This window comes from Octopus bimaculoides, chromosome 13 (genome assembly GCF_001194135.2).
Source record: "Octopus bimaculoides isolate UCB-OBI-ISO-001 chromosome 13, ASM119413v2, whole genome shotgun sequence".
In the NCBI taxonomy this organism is placed as follows: Eukaryota; Metazoa; Mollusca; class Cephalopoda; order Octopoda; family Octopodidae; genus Octopus; species Octopus bimaculoides.
Window position 1 is genome coordinate 29,474,228 of NC_068993.1, and position 13,977 is coordinate 29,488,204.

The 13,977-nt window shown below is 37.1% G+C and overlaps 1 protein-coding gene across 1 annotated transcript in view; it reads left to right on the top strand.

Moving 5' to 3' along the window:
• LOC106870161 (uncharacterized) overlaps window positions 1–13,977 on the top strand; it is a 299,949-nt gene that overhangs the window by 111,659 nt on the left and 174,313 nt on the right. Inside the window, exon 5 of the mRNA XM_052972248.1 lies at window positions 11,468–11,514. Within this exon, the coding sequence (XP_052828208.1) occupies window positions 11,468–11,514 (47 nt within the window). The remainder of the gene's footprint in view (window positions 1–11,467; window positions 11,515–13,977) is intronic.

Genomic DNA, 13,977 nt, shown 5'->3' on the forward strand with positions numbered 1-13,977 from the left:
GGAAAAATTGAAAAAGGAGACACACACTCAGGATGTTATTAAAGCATTTATATCTTCATATCTTCTAGATATATTTCGATGGATGCGTTCAAAACACGTCAAACAAGAAGAATTATGGTGAGCTATGCATCAATCTCATCAGGAAAGATATAAACAACAACACACATTAAATATACATTTTTACAGTTATAGGAAGCCTCTCCTATATATCATCATCATTATCGTTTAACGTTCGCTTTCCATACTGGCATGGGTTGGTCTGGTTTGACTTAGGGCTGGCAAGTCAGAAGGCTCTAATGTGATTTGGCAGAGTTTCTACTGCTGGATGCCCTTCCTAATGCAAACCACTCCAAGAGTATAGTGGGTGCTTTTTATGTGTCACCGGCAAGAGGGCCAGTCAGGTGGTACTGGCATCGACCATGCTTGAATGTTACTTTTTACATGCCACCAGCACAGGAGTCAGTCAGACAGCACTGGCAATGACCACGCTTGAATGATGCTTTTTACGTGCCACCGGCACAGGACCAGTCAGCCAGCACTGGCATCAACCACGCTCAAATGGTGCTTTTTATGTGCCACCGGCACAGGAGCTAGTCAGGCAGCATTGGCAATGATCAGCTTGAATAGTGCTTTTTATGTGCCACCGGCACGGGACCAGAAGGCAGTACTGGCATCATCCATGCTCAAATGGTGCTTTTTACATGTCACCGGTATGGGTGCCATTCAGGTGGTACTGTCATTGGCCATGACAATGACTTCACTTGACTCAACAGGTCTTAACAAGTGCAGTTTATTGCCCAATGATTGAAGGGTACGCTTAGATGGGCCAGTTATGTCGCACTGGCATTGGCCTTGGTTATGGTCTCACTTGGCTTGCCAGGTCTTTTCAAGCATAGCATATCTCCAAAGGTCTCAGTCACTTGTCATTGACTCTGTGAGGCCTAATGTCCAAGGGTCGTGCTTCATCACCATAAATATATATATAGAAGTAGAAAGATATCCTTATTTCTGGTTCTGAATAATCTAAGGGATGATCTACTTGCCTGCACCATGTTGCCATTCTGGCAATGTGTACATGGAATGTTGCATCACTACTCATGTAGATTCTCAGGTCATGCACCAATTCTAACTCTGGGATTGCACTTCCCCCTGGTCCTATGTATTCCGATTGTAGTCTGTTTGTGGGCTTGAATCCTATCAATATTGAACTGCTTGTTCTTTTCACCAGCCCATTTGTGTATTGTATGCAGGTCATTTTGCAATTTTTCTGTCATTAGGGTCCTTGACAGCCTGAGACACTATTGTATCGTCAGCATAGCTGGTGAGAGTGGCTGACTGTACAATTGAGGGCGTATCTGAGAGAGCCACTACAATCAGTAGAGGTCCCTGTGCAGTTCTTTGAGGAACTCCATTACACATTGATGTCTCCCTAGCGAGAGCACCATTGGCTGCAACTATTTAATTTCTGTTCTTTAAAAAGTCATTCAGCCACTCTCCCAGTTTTCCAATGATACCAAGGTCATGTAGTTTATGACATATCATCCCATAAACAACTTTGTCGAAGGCCTTGACAAAGTTGAGATATATCACATCCACATTTGAGTGATTGAACTGCTGTTTCAGTTTTCAGTACCCAAACATAATGTAGTAGCTGTTGAGACAGCTCCTCCCTGGTCGGAAACCATGTGTGTTTGTGAGTAAGTTATTCTTTTAGGAACATGATCAGTCTCCTTCTGACAATGTGTTCTATGACCTTCCTAACATGTGAAGTCAGAGAGATACGCCTGTAATTTTTAGCATTCCTCCTTTATGGACAGGGCACATGATAACCTCTTTTAACAGTCTGGGAAGTTTTCCACATGCAAGGAAACTCTGAAGAAGTATCTGCAGTGGTTTTGTAAGAGCTTTCTTGCATGTTTTTAGGAGAACAGATGGAAATCAATCTGGTCCCAATGCTGAGTTTGAGCTTATCTCATTAATGGCCAATATTATATCCTCCTCTTTTATGTCAATGTAATTAATGGTTCCCTTTTTCTCATGTAGGTCTGCAGTGTTGAAGGACCCTTTAAGCTTGCTTATTTGCCAGTTACCCAGTGGAGAGTTGAAGACACTCTAGAATTGCTTATTTAGCACTTCACTGATCCTCTTGGGGTCTGCATTTAGAGAACTGTCTTTTTCAAACAGTGACCCTATCTTGAAGTGCACTGAGGCAGACTCTTTTGCAAACTTGTAGAAGACTTCAGGATTTATTTTCATATTTTCTAACTATCCTGGTTTCTCTTTCAACCCTTTTCTTTTCATGGTAGAGTTTGAGTTTATTTTCAATCTTTGAAAGTCTCTCTTCTTGGAGGGATTTCTTGCTGTTAATAAGCTATTGTGCTTGGAGATCTTTAGTGTCTGTCTCATAAGGACTCTCCTGTCTCAAGAAATGATGTTTTTGTATGTGGTTGGTCTCTTCTCTAGGACAAATTTAATGCATATGGCTCGCATTATTGACATGAATTCTTTAAGTTTCATATCAATGGCTTGCACAGAGAGACTTTTAGCCCAATTTTGTAGGATAATCCATTTTTGAATTGACTTCCAGTCAGCCTTGTAGAAGTTTAGACTAGACAAAGTGTGGGTGCCATCTGTGTGGAATACATCATTAATTGATTTTGGACCATACAATGTTGGTTCTACCATTTTCTGGTCTGAGAAGATTGCTGAGAAGATAATTCTTCATGTCATGGATAAGACTTAACTTGTTGGTGAAACAGAAGTCTAATATGTTATCATTCTTGGTTGGGGAGAGTATTGTTAGCTCCATGAACTGCATTTTTTGTAATGTCAAGAAGAGATTCTGTTTGGTTACACTCTTTGCATGTCATTCCTGAGATTATGTTACCTTCAGGCCATTTGATGTTGGGGAAGTTGAAGTCACCCATTAAATGCATGAAACTGAGTATTAACATTTTGGTTGATAACTGAAGAATTAGGGTCCTGTGTCTGTCCTACATGTATGTAGTTTAGTATTTAATGCATTTTTCCTTTACTGAGTAACTGAACGCCATGCATCCTAACTTGTTAACAGTAAGTTTTTATATTTTTAGCAACTCTATCATCTTTCTTTCTCTCTCGTCCTCATACTTCTTTTTCTAGCATCCCAAGTTCCTCTCTTCCTCTTTCTCATCCTCTCACCTGTAATTGTAGACTTTCTCCCTTCTTCCCTGTTCTCTTTGCTGCTCTCTCTCTCTCTCTCTCTCTCTCTCTCTTTCTCCCACTCTTTTATCCTCCTTCCTGTGTGAAGAATTGAGGAAGAGGAGGGTGGATGTGTAATGTGTACAGGAGGCTAGGTGAAGGAGCCAGAGTGCAAGATTTGTGGGGGTCAAGGGAAGAAGGTTCAAGTTGTGGTGGTCAGGAAATGGCAAGGGGACTGGAAGCATGGGAGTTTTGGTGAAGAAAGAAATTTGTGAGAAGGTAGTGGAGGTCAGGAGAAACACTGATAGAGTGATGACAGTAGTATTAGCATTTTAGAAAGAAGTGGGGAGGGTGATTTGTGAGTATGGTCTACAAAGTAGAAGAGGGATCACTGAGAAAGAGCGGTTCTTTGATTAAATGGCAAATGAGTGGGACTTACATAAAATAGTTGAAATTGGCTTTGGGCATGGGTGATTTTAATGGACATGTTGGGAAATGGATCCAGGGCTTTGAGGGTGTGCATGGAGGAAACAGAATCGGGGAGAGAAATATGGAAGGAAGGATGCTGTTGGAGTTTTGTGATGAGGAGTTGTGTGTGGTGAACACATGGTTTAGGAAAACAAAGAAAAGGAAGATAAATTTCAGTGTAGGAGGGAAAGACACAGTGATTGATTTCATGTTGGTTGGCATGGAAAACAGAAAGTATTTGAGAGATGTGTAGACAATACCAAGGGAGTTGCAGCACAGGTTGGTGGTTGCTGACTTGGATAAGAAGAAAGTTTAAAAAGTGTGTGAGAAAGGGAATGGTTGAGAGGAAAAAGGGAATGGTTGAGAGGAGAAAGGTGTGGAAACTGAAGGAAGAAGAAACAAGAGCAAAGTTTGAGGAGAGAGTTGGGGAGTTGGTAAGCATTGATGCACTGGATTTGTGGAAGTCTTTTAAGGAAGGGGTACTAAAGGCAAGTGACGAAGTGTGTGGAAAGACAGTGTGTAGGAGAAATCGAGGAAATACGTGGTGGTGGAACGAGGAGGTGAGGGATGTGATAGCAAGGTGCACAAAGCTTTATGTAATAATAGGACTGAGGAAATGAAAGCCAAATATAATAACATGAAGAATCGTGCAAAGAGGGTGGTTGTGAGATCTATGAGGAAGGAGGCTGAGGAGAAGTTGAGCAGGCTGGATGGGAACCCAGATAAAGTGTTTAGGTTTATGAAATCAATGAAAAAAGATGGAAGAGATGTTGAAGGAGAAAGATGTATGAGTGGGAGTGATGGAAAGTTGAATTTTAGTGAGAGGACAGGGGAAGAGTTTGGAAAGAGCATATGGAGGGAATTATGAATGAGATCAGAGGGTGGAAGCTGTTGTGGTGAAGGGGCCTGAGGGTTAGTCGGGAAGAAGTAGTAGGAGCAATGAAGGCAATAAAAACAGGAAAGGCAGCTGATCTATCAGAAGTAATGGTTATTATCAATAAGAGATCAAAACCAGAAATCATTGCAAGACATGCAACAGACAATGACTACACTAATTAAACTCAAAACATTATATTGAGATAAGAACATCACAATGAACAAACAAAATCAAATTCCTCCATATATTTGTACTGTCCATCCTCATGTAAAACATTAACTCACATTGCAAAAATACAGAGAAAGATAGTCATTAGAAATGAGATGTTACTGCAACATCTTAAGAATCTTGGTCTTGGACTACATAATGACTGAGTGAGTTTGTGAAACCATCCAGCATCACATTGACTCTTCTGAAGATCTTACAACATTGAAGAAAAGAAAACAGGGAGTGCATGGCCATGACACAAAGATCAAGAGGCCTTGTAAAAGGCAAACCATTCACTAAGACTTGAGTTCAAGCTTATAGCCATGGCAGATGTTGAAAACTGGCATACAATATGTCATAGCAGTGTTTCTATGATTCCACCTGAGGGTGAGGGCCCAAGCCAAGCTGTACCGATGTAATGCCTTCCAACCAAGATTACATTATCCTATGTGTCCTTTTTTTTATGACAACTGAATGTGATTTGAGAGAAATTTGGTTACTATTTCTTACAGGGTAAGTTATCCTGGAGATGACTTCTTTGTTTTTATTAGAGAAAGTTTGTGCTAGATAAGTCTTATTCAGTACTAGTCATGTATTATGATAACAACAGAATTTAGTTTATTTACACTTACTCTAAATGATGTTTGAAATTTAAAATACAATTTTCTATTTTGTTATACATACACATAATTTTCTGCTTTATGACACACATACACACACATGAAGATATACATACTCACTACACATAAACCTCCACCCAACCACCCACACACATACAAAGACATACATACACAAATACATATATGCACATACAAATTTATTTTTCACAAACATTTTCCCTTTACATTTTTTTGCATAATTTTGCACTTATACATGGACACATCACATACAAGCCTTCTTTCTAAGTCTCATACAATTCACTTAAACAACAGACATTCATGTTAGTTGTACAGAAGGACAACTAACAATAAAGTGTTAAGTTAGTCTGTAAAACAATATGATATATGTTGGAGTCAGCAGTTAGCGATTGTATCGGGTGTTGCTGTTGCAGATGTGTGAAATGGAAGAACAGTGATCAAAGTTGTAAAGAAATATTTATTTACTCTTACTTAATATAATGCCATACCACAACAGGTAGGTTAGCGTAATAATATAAATGAAAAAGGCATGTGAGGTTAAGAGAATTCATTTTGGCCTGCATGTGTGTACACGTTCTTATTGTAATAGTAAACCATAGATAGTGATAGAATAATGATGTAAGAGAAAAGAAATTGAGCTAGTGAAAGTTATAGAGTCAAGAGAAGTTGTGTCTCATAGTTGGCTGATCGTAACCTTCTTTCTCCCTCTCACCATTTGTCTTTAGTGGCTGCCTGCTTGTGGCCATGACTCTAGTTGTCTTAGTTCACTAACTGATTTTTGCCTGGGAATTTTCTGTATGTATAACTATCGCAAGATAGCAAGAAAGAGAGACTTATTGTTGAGAACAATAGATTTCATTGGTGGTACCTGTTATCTCAATTCTAACTTTTGGTGGCCTAGAAGAGGTTAGGAGGGTCAAGTGGCAAAGACATTATTCTGTTTAGTGAAGGCATCTGGTAAATGTAACTGTTGCCACTCACAGAAAAACTATTGTTTTACTGTGAGAAAAGTGCTGTTGAACTGTTAAGGGAAATTTGGCAATCGAGGATCGAATCCACACCATGCCAGCATGAAGCCACTACAGACATAATGGCTGTGGTGTAAAAAGCTAAATAAGTCAGCCAAACAACATTATACGGCTGTGATATTAAATTGCTTAATAACTGACGAGATATTATTTAGTCAAATGAGAACGGTGGCGAGCTGGCAGAATCATTAGTACACTGGGTGAAATGCTTAGCGGTATTTCTTCTGCCTTTATGTTCGGAGTTCAAATTCCGCCGAAGTTGACTTTGCCTTTCATTCTTTCAAGGGTCAATAAATTAAGTACCAGTTGCGTACTGGGGTCAATCTAATCGACTGGACCCTACCCCCAAATTTCAGGCCTTGTGCCTATAGTAGAAAGGGTTTAGTCACATGAGAGACACAGTGGCTGTAGTTTTAAAGTATTAATTAGTGTTAAGGTATTAATTAGTTACGTAAGGAATTATATACATACACACATGTATGTGTGTACGTATGTATGTGAGTGTGTATGCATGTATATATGAGTGTAGGTGTGTGTGTACACATATAGCTGTATGCCTGTATCAGGATATTTTTGTCCGTATATGTATCTAAGTGCATATGTATATTTGTGTATGTGAACATGTGTGTAAATGTATTCATTTTGTCTTTGAGGTTTATTTAAATTTTTACCTTTGCAGAATTCATGTCAATCACTAACAAAATGACGAGACATTTTTCTTTAAGTCAAGACAGCTCATGGTGTTTTTCAGCATTTGAATTGGTTGGTATATGTGTGTAATGGCTTCATGCCGGCATGGTGTGGATTCGATCCTCGATTGCCAAATTTCACTTAACAGTTCAACAGCATGTTTCTCACGGTAAAACAATAGTTTTTCTGTGAGTGACAGCAGTTACATTTACCAGATGCCTTCACTAAACTGAAATTATGTCTTTGCCACTTGACCCTTCTAACCTCTACTAGGCTATAACAGACCCCCACCGAAATCTATTGTTCTCAACAATATGTCTATCCTTCTAGCTGGTTTTGTATAGTTATAAATACTAGAATTTGGTAAGGCAAAATCAGTTAGTGAGAGTACCCATCAGTTAGTGAACAGAGATCAACTAAAGTCATGGCCACAAGCAGACAGCCACAAAAGACAAATGGCCAGAGAGAGAGAAAGAAGGTTACAATCAGCCAACTATGAGACACAAAGTCCCTCAACTCTATAACTTTCACTAGCTCAGTTTCTTTTCTCTTACAACATCCTTCTATCTCTGTCTGTGGATTACTACTATGAGAATGTGTACACACATACCGGCCAAAATTAACTCTTTTTACTGCACATGCTTTTCCATTTACTAATTATACATACCAACCCATCGTGGTTTTGGATATATACAAAGTAATGGTAAATAAATATTTCTTTACAACTTCGGTCACTGTTCTTCTTTCATCTTGCACATCTACAGCAGCAACACCTGTTACAATCACTAACTGCCAACTCCAACATATATCATAATACCAACCATTACATATGTGTGATAAATTTGAACTCATGTAGTGAATGCCCACGTTACTTTAGTACAGAAGTGTGTGCATCATTACAGAGCACCTATGGTAATATGTGCAAATGAAAATCTATAACTTGTATATAAGAGCTACAAGTTTCACATTAGTTTTGGATAGATATCATCCTTTTCCCTATTTTTATGAGATTCACAGCTGTCTGGCAGCTGATCTTTATAACAGAGCATTACTTTTGCTCTCTGTCCCATAGACAAGATCTGGCCTATTGTATTTCCACTGGATTACGGCTTTTATGTTCCAATAGTATTCTTTGAAAGATATAGATGGATGTGGCTATCCTTGCTGCATATAATATTCTAGATAGTTTTGATAACAATACTTTATCTCATGGGTAGGTTGTACCTTACAGTGATTTTTGGACACCTGCTGATATGGAGGATATCTTCCACAATCAACATTTTTTCTTAAAGAGAAGATCTAGAAGCATACTTATCTTTCTTCTTGATCAAATGTTTAGTAGTTACCTCATATTGCTAAATAGAAGAGGCGTTATCTTCAACACGAGATATGATATATCTATTATGGGGCCTGAAAAACTACTGTTCCTATCAATGCTGGTATTTTCTAGCTTGTGAGATATATAACCCTGCATAACATTTTGCTGGCATGATGAGTATTTTACCTCCAAGTCTCTGTTCAATAAGATCAGTTCTGCTCCCTTTGGTTTACATGAAATAGCCCTCATGATGCTATTACTTTCACTCTTGCATATACACATGATATTTATTTCTCTTTTTTCTGTTCAGTGTTTTGTCTAAGTGATGCAATGTGGCACTTGAAAGCAATCTGCAGTGACCTCAATCCTTCCATTTAGCATAAATCCTATCAATGCCAGTGTTGATGTGGAAATTACCAGTAGTGGTTAGTACCTTTCTAGTCTTGATGTCCAAGCTATAGAGTTCTTCATGTTCAGTTGAGTATCCCAAATGTTGGTACTAGCACTGGTACTGCAAAAACATCATGTGATATAGTTTTATTGAATATAGACAACTCTGACCTCCATACCTTCCAAAGTCTGCTGAAGTTTTTTTTTTTTTTAATCATTCTATTCTTAACAGCAACGTACACAATATTCTTGTTGAGTCTGACGTATTTATTACATTCATGAATGGAGAGAGGGGAAATATAGCGACCATTGGTATCCCATTTTTTGCCTGGTCAACAATCTTTCCTAATTTGGGTAATAAATATTAACTCCTATCATGATAAACTCCATTCCTATGTCCTACAAGAATATTTTGTCTCTAGATGTCATGAGTATTATTGAAAGGTGTACTTTGAAGTCATCAAGTTGTGTGCCAGGGTGGGGAATCAATTTTTCTCTCCTCTGTGAATCCTATCATATAACCTTTGCATTTACTTCATAAGGCTGACAAGGGGTTGACCATTAGGCTGAGAAGCACTACAGTTAAGCTGTCACTCTGAAATATTCCTGTTGTTGGCCTAATTCTGTTAAGGAGTATTGTAGTAGCTTCTGTTCTTATAAGTAGCTCTGTGGGCCTACTTTTTGCCTCTTAATGGTACTGACTACAGTAGTTGGAAATGTGACAAGGCATAGTAACTCTAGAATCCATGAGTGAGGGACAGAGTCAAATGTCTTTCAATAGTCTAGTCAGATAGTCAGCTGATTTTGGTGGTGCTGCTTCAATTCTCTAAGAACAGCTTTGTTGATGAGTTACTGTTTGGCACAGCACTAAATTCCTTTCTTTCCCTTTGCTTGCTCATTAGTCATCATGTGTGATTAACAGCGTTCTTCACAACTTATGAAAACCTTATACCTTATATTCAACTATGTTATGAACAGTTTTTTGCCATGCATAACTCCTGGTTCTTAGCTATGAGCATTGTATGTACAACTGTCAGCCTGTCTGGCACACTAGGCTCAGTATTCATTGTTCTTTTGAACAGATTAATGAAGGCTGCCCTATATAACATGAATTGTTATATGATCTTTCCCAGGATTTTCTGCTCTGAAGTTTTGCAATAATGATCAAGAGACTTTCATTGTTAATATTATAGATTTTGAGAGACATTTTCACAGTAATCACCTCATAGTTCATTTAACACATTCTATCACATTTGTGTTGCTTGTTTACATTCCAAGTCACCTACCTACAAAGTAACTCTAGGTCATTGTGGAAAGGGGTTTCCATGACCTTGATGGTGTGGCCTTTAATGCCACAATTTACAAGCTTGTAATTAATGGCCATATCTTCTAGTAATTTTTTATGAGAAAATTTTTACCTACAACTCACAGTATGTGCTTAAAGGCAATTAGCTTACACTAATTTTACAACACTGCTATCTTGTCGACAGTTCTTGTTGACCTTAGATAATTCATCATTTAGTCATAGCTGGTGGTTCATGAATTTATTATTCAATTTGCACTTGATTACAGTATTAATTGTCTAATATCTTTTCTGACCATGCTGACATTTGTTTGGTGAGAGTTTATCGATTTTGGTTGTGTCTTTTACACTCATTCTCTGTTACTCTTTCATCTGTTGGCAAATAGTAACTGCAACACAGTATAGTTGAGCATTGAATGTACAAAAGTTGGAATTCCTTGGCAACTTAGTTGATTATGGATAACATCAAGTCAGTAGGTTTTCTGTAATAATTGTTCTACTATGTTATTATTTATTAATTGTAAATGATGAAGTTCTGTTTGAATTTTGTTGTTAGTAGTGTTTTAAAATATGTATATTCTTAATTCACTTCTGTTTGTTCATGAGTAGCTACCGTTCATTTGTGTAATGACAGCATGTTTATTTCAGTATTATTGTTGTTATATCAGTCACAGATCAAGTTGTTTATGGTTTTCTGGAGGAAGAAATCCACTGGTCTGTTTTGGCTTTTATTTAACATGCAGTTTCAAAGATTAGTAGGGATAACAGCAGATTTTTTTCTTAATGAAGATGTCTTGTCATAGCTATTTAACACTGGAATGTGAATAGTTGGGATATTTTAGATCCTAACGACTCTTCATTTTCATTTGCCAATTATAAGATTGATACAGATCTTCATTCAAAAGAAAGGTCATATGAAATTTCTCTCCATAGTTCCAACATGTACAATTACTACTGTATACACCATGGCTAGCCAAGAGACTGAGGTCAGCTATCAAAGGTTGTGGAACTATGGAGAGAAATTTCACTAGACCTTTTCACTGTTTGATTATCACTACAATCCTCTCTACTATAGATGCTTCCTTGCATTTATTCTAAGGAGACAACCAATTTTCCCTACCAAGTTTTTATGAATGGAAAAATTTTGAGAAGATAATATTCATTACACAAAAGATGAATAATCCTCTTGTGCTGATGTGACTGACTTTGATGCCATGTGTATGTATGCATACTGGTGTGTGTGTGCATATATGTGAATGTATGTTGTATTTGATTGTTTATGTGTGTAAATATGTATGTATTTGTGTGTACATTTGCATGTATCTTATTTATTTCTATATTTTAAAATTATTCTTTTTCTTTTCTCAGCCACGAAGAAGCCCAAAGATAACAACAGTACCCAAGACAACACAGAAGTGGGTATAATCTGTATTATATAGCTATGAATATAGTAGTAGTAGTTGTAGTAATAATAGTGGCGGTGGTGGTGGCAGTAGCACTGGTGGCAGAGTAAGGTGGCAAACTGGCTGAGTGATTAAAGTAACAGATAAAATTGTTTCAGCTTTTTGTGCTTTTAGCTTATGTCACTTAGGTGAACTTTGCCATTCATTCTTTAAGATTCAATAAAGTACCAGCCCAGTACTGGGGTTGATTCTTTTCTCTTTCTCTTCACTTCATCTATCTGGACTACACCAAAAGCCTGTTCTTGTCATCATGTTGATTTGGTCTGACAGTTATGTTAAGGGTACATATACCTGTGGACAAGGGCCCAGGAACAAGGGGCGTAAGGGATGCAAAATCAAAATTTGCATTCCTTACATATTTTGCCAGGTTTAGAAAATAGTGTCTAAAAATTGATCTGTAAAAAATTGCTTGAAGTTAGGTTCCTTCTCAAACAAGAACAAAGGACAAAAATATATAAATAAAATGTCCAAAATGTTAACTGGTGAAGCTGGTTATAAAATTTCCAAAAGAATTCTCTAGAAGGATATACTATTGAATTAAAGCATTGTCAACATCAAATTTTAAAGTATACATAGATAGCAGCAGCAGCAGCAATGACAACAACAACAGCATGACCAGTAGTACAGTCACTCCTCAAAACCAGCATAATTGATGACTGAAAAGCCCTTCACTGTCCAGCTATCCACATTCTTCATTTTCTCTGAATACTACAACTGACCCATCATCATCATTATTATACTATTCTACTGCTACAACCATAACCACTACTACTACTATCATGCCTTTCTTCCCACCACTGTCCACCTCGATTTGAATGTTTACCTCAAAGCTCCATGATATATCTGGAACTGTAAATAAAGTAAAATCTATAAACGCATGATACCCTAAAATATGCCAGTTTTCTCAATGCAAGGGACTATGTATATGCAGTAACTGCAATTTCACTCATTTACCTGGGACAAAACATGTAATTTGTACAGGCAGCACCAGCCAATGCCAAAACATACATCTTATGCTGCCACCACTGTAGCAACCCCCACCCTCCCCACCACTTGTATGTGATTTTTCAAATTGCTAACTTCTGTGCTATTTTTAATCAATTTGTCTGTTTCACTCTGTGTGTGTATATGTATACATATATACGATTTTTTCTCTCCTTGTTTCTTTCCGAGTTCTTTTCTGTGGAAGAGTGTAGGCTCAAAACGTTAAAAACTTTTTCACTTCCAGAACATGTTATACTAATACATCTGTTTGTTTTCTACATCACCTGTCATCGTCTTTTGTTTTTTTTTTGTGAATTCTCCCTATATATATATATATATATATAAAATTTAGATTCAAGGTGAATATGGTACTTAAGTTTAGGCACCAGAATTAAGTATGGTATTATCCATACAGTTTCAAAATAAGGTGATTAAAGTCAAAACAAGCAACAGGGATATCCAAAGTTAATGCAGTCCGACCGTTTCATGCGACTCCATTTAATTAAGTAATGTGAACATTACATCAAATGTAAAATACAGAGCAATCCTCAGCTGCACAAAGATATAGAAATTTACTGAAATTACATTTCAACAGAAGCACATATTTTTATAACTACATTTAAACTGTAGTATACAAAAGTAGAAATACAAAAAAAAACATTTTGACTTAGCCAGACCATACAGATTTTTAACTGTCACTGATTTTATTCATTTTTTGTTTCTGATTTATGGATCATCTTATCAGACCTAGTGATTCAAAGCTTAAGAGGGCACTGGCATTTTCTTTGTAGGGAAAGGGAAAGGGGTAAAAAGTATAGACACTAAACATGGATGATATAGTTATAAAATTTCTTAAGGTTTAGTGACAAACTACTATAGGTAGTGGGGGGGGGGTCTCTACTAGCAGATCAGTTTAGTTTGTAATGGAGCAGGGGAAGTATTAACATAAGGCACCTAGGTAAAAATCTGTTTAGAATTATTTACTAGCCTGTATGGTCTGGCTAGGTCAAAATGGTTTTTTGTATTTCTACTTGAAGAGTTTAAATGTAGTTATAAAAATATGTGCTTCTGTTGAAATGTAATTTCAGTAAATTTCTATATCTTTGTGCAGCTGAGGATTGCTCTGCATTTTACATTTGATGTAATGTTCACATTGCTTAATTAAATGGAGTCGCATGAAACGGTCGTACTGCATTAACTTTGGATATCCTTGTTGCTTATTTTGACTTTATATATATATATATGCATATATATATATACACACACACACACACTGAGAAAAAAGTTGTCAGAATTTTGGGAAAAAAATCCTTTTATTTCTTTATTATTAACGCTTTCATTCCTCTCTAGAACTTGTCAAATACAATTTTGTGAATGTACAAACAGTTTGTTCATTTATATTAAACAGATGTTTTTTTTTGGGGGGGGGGG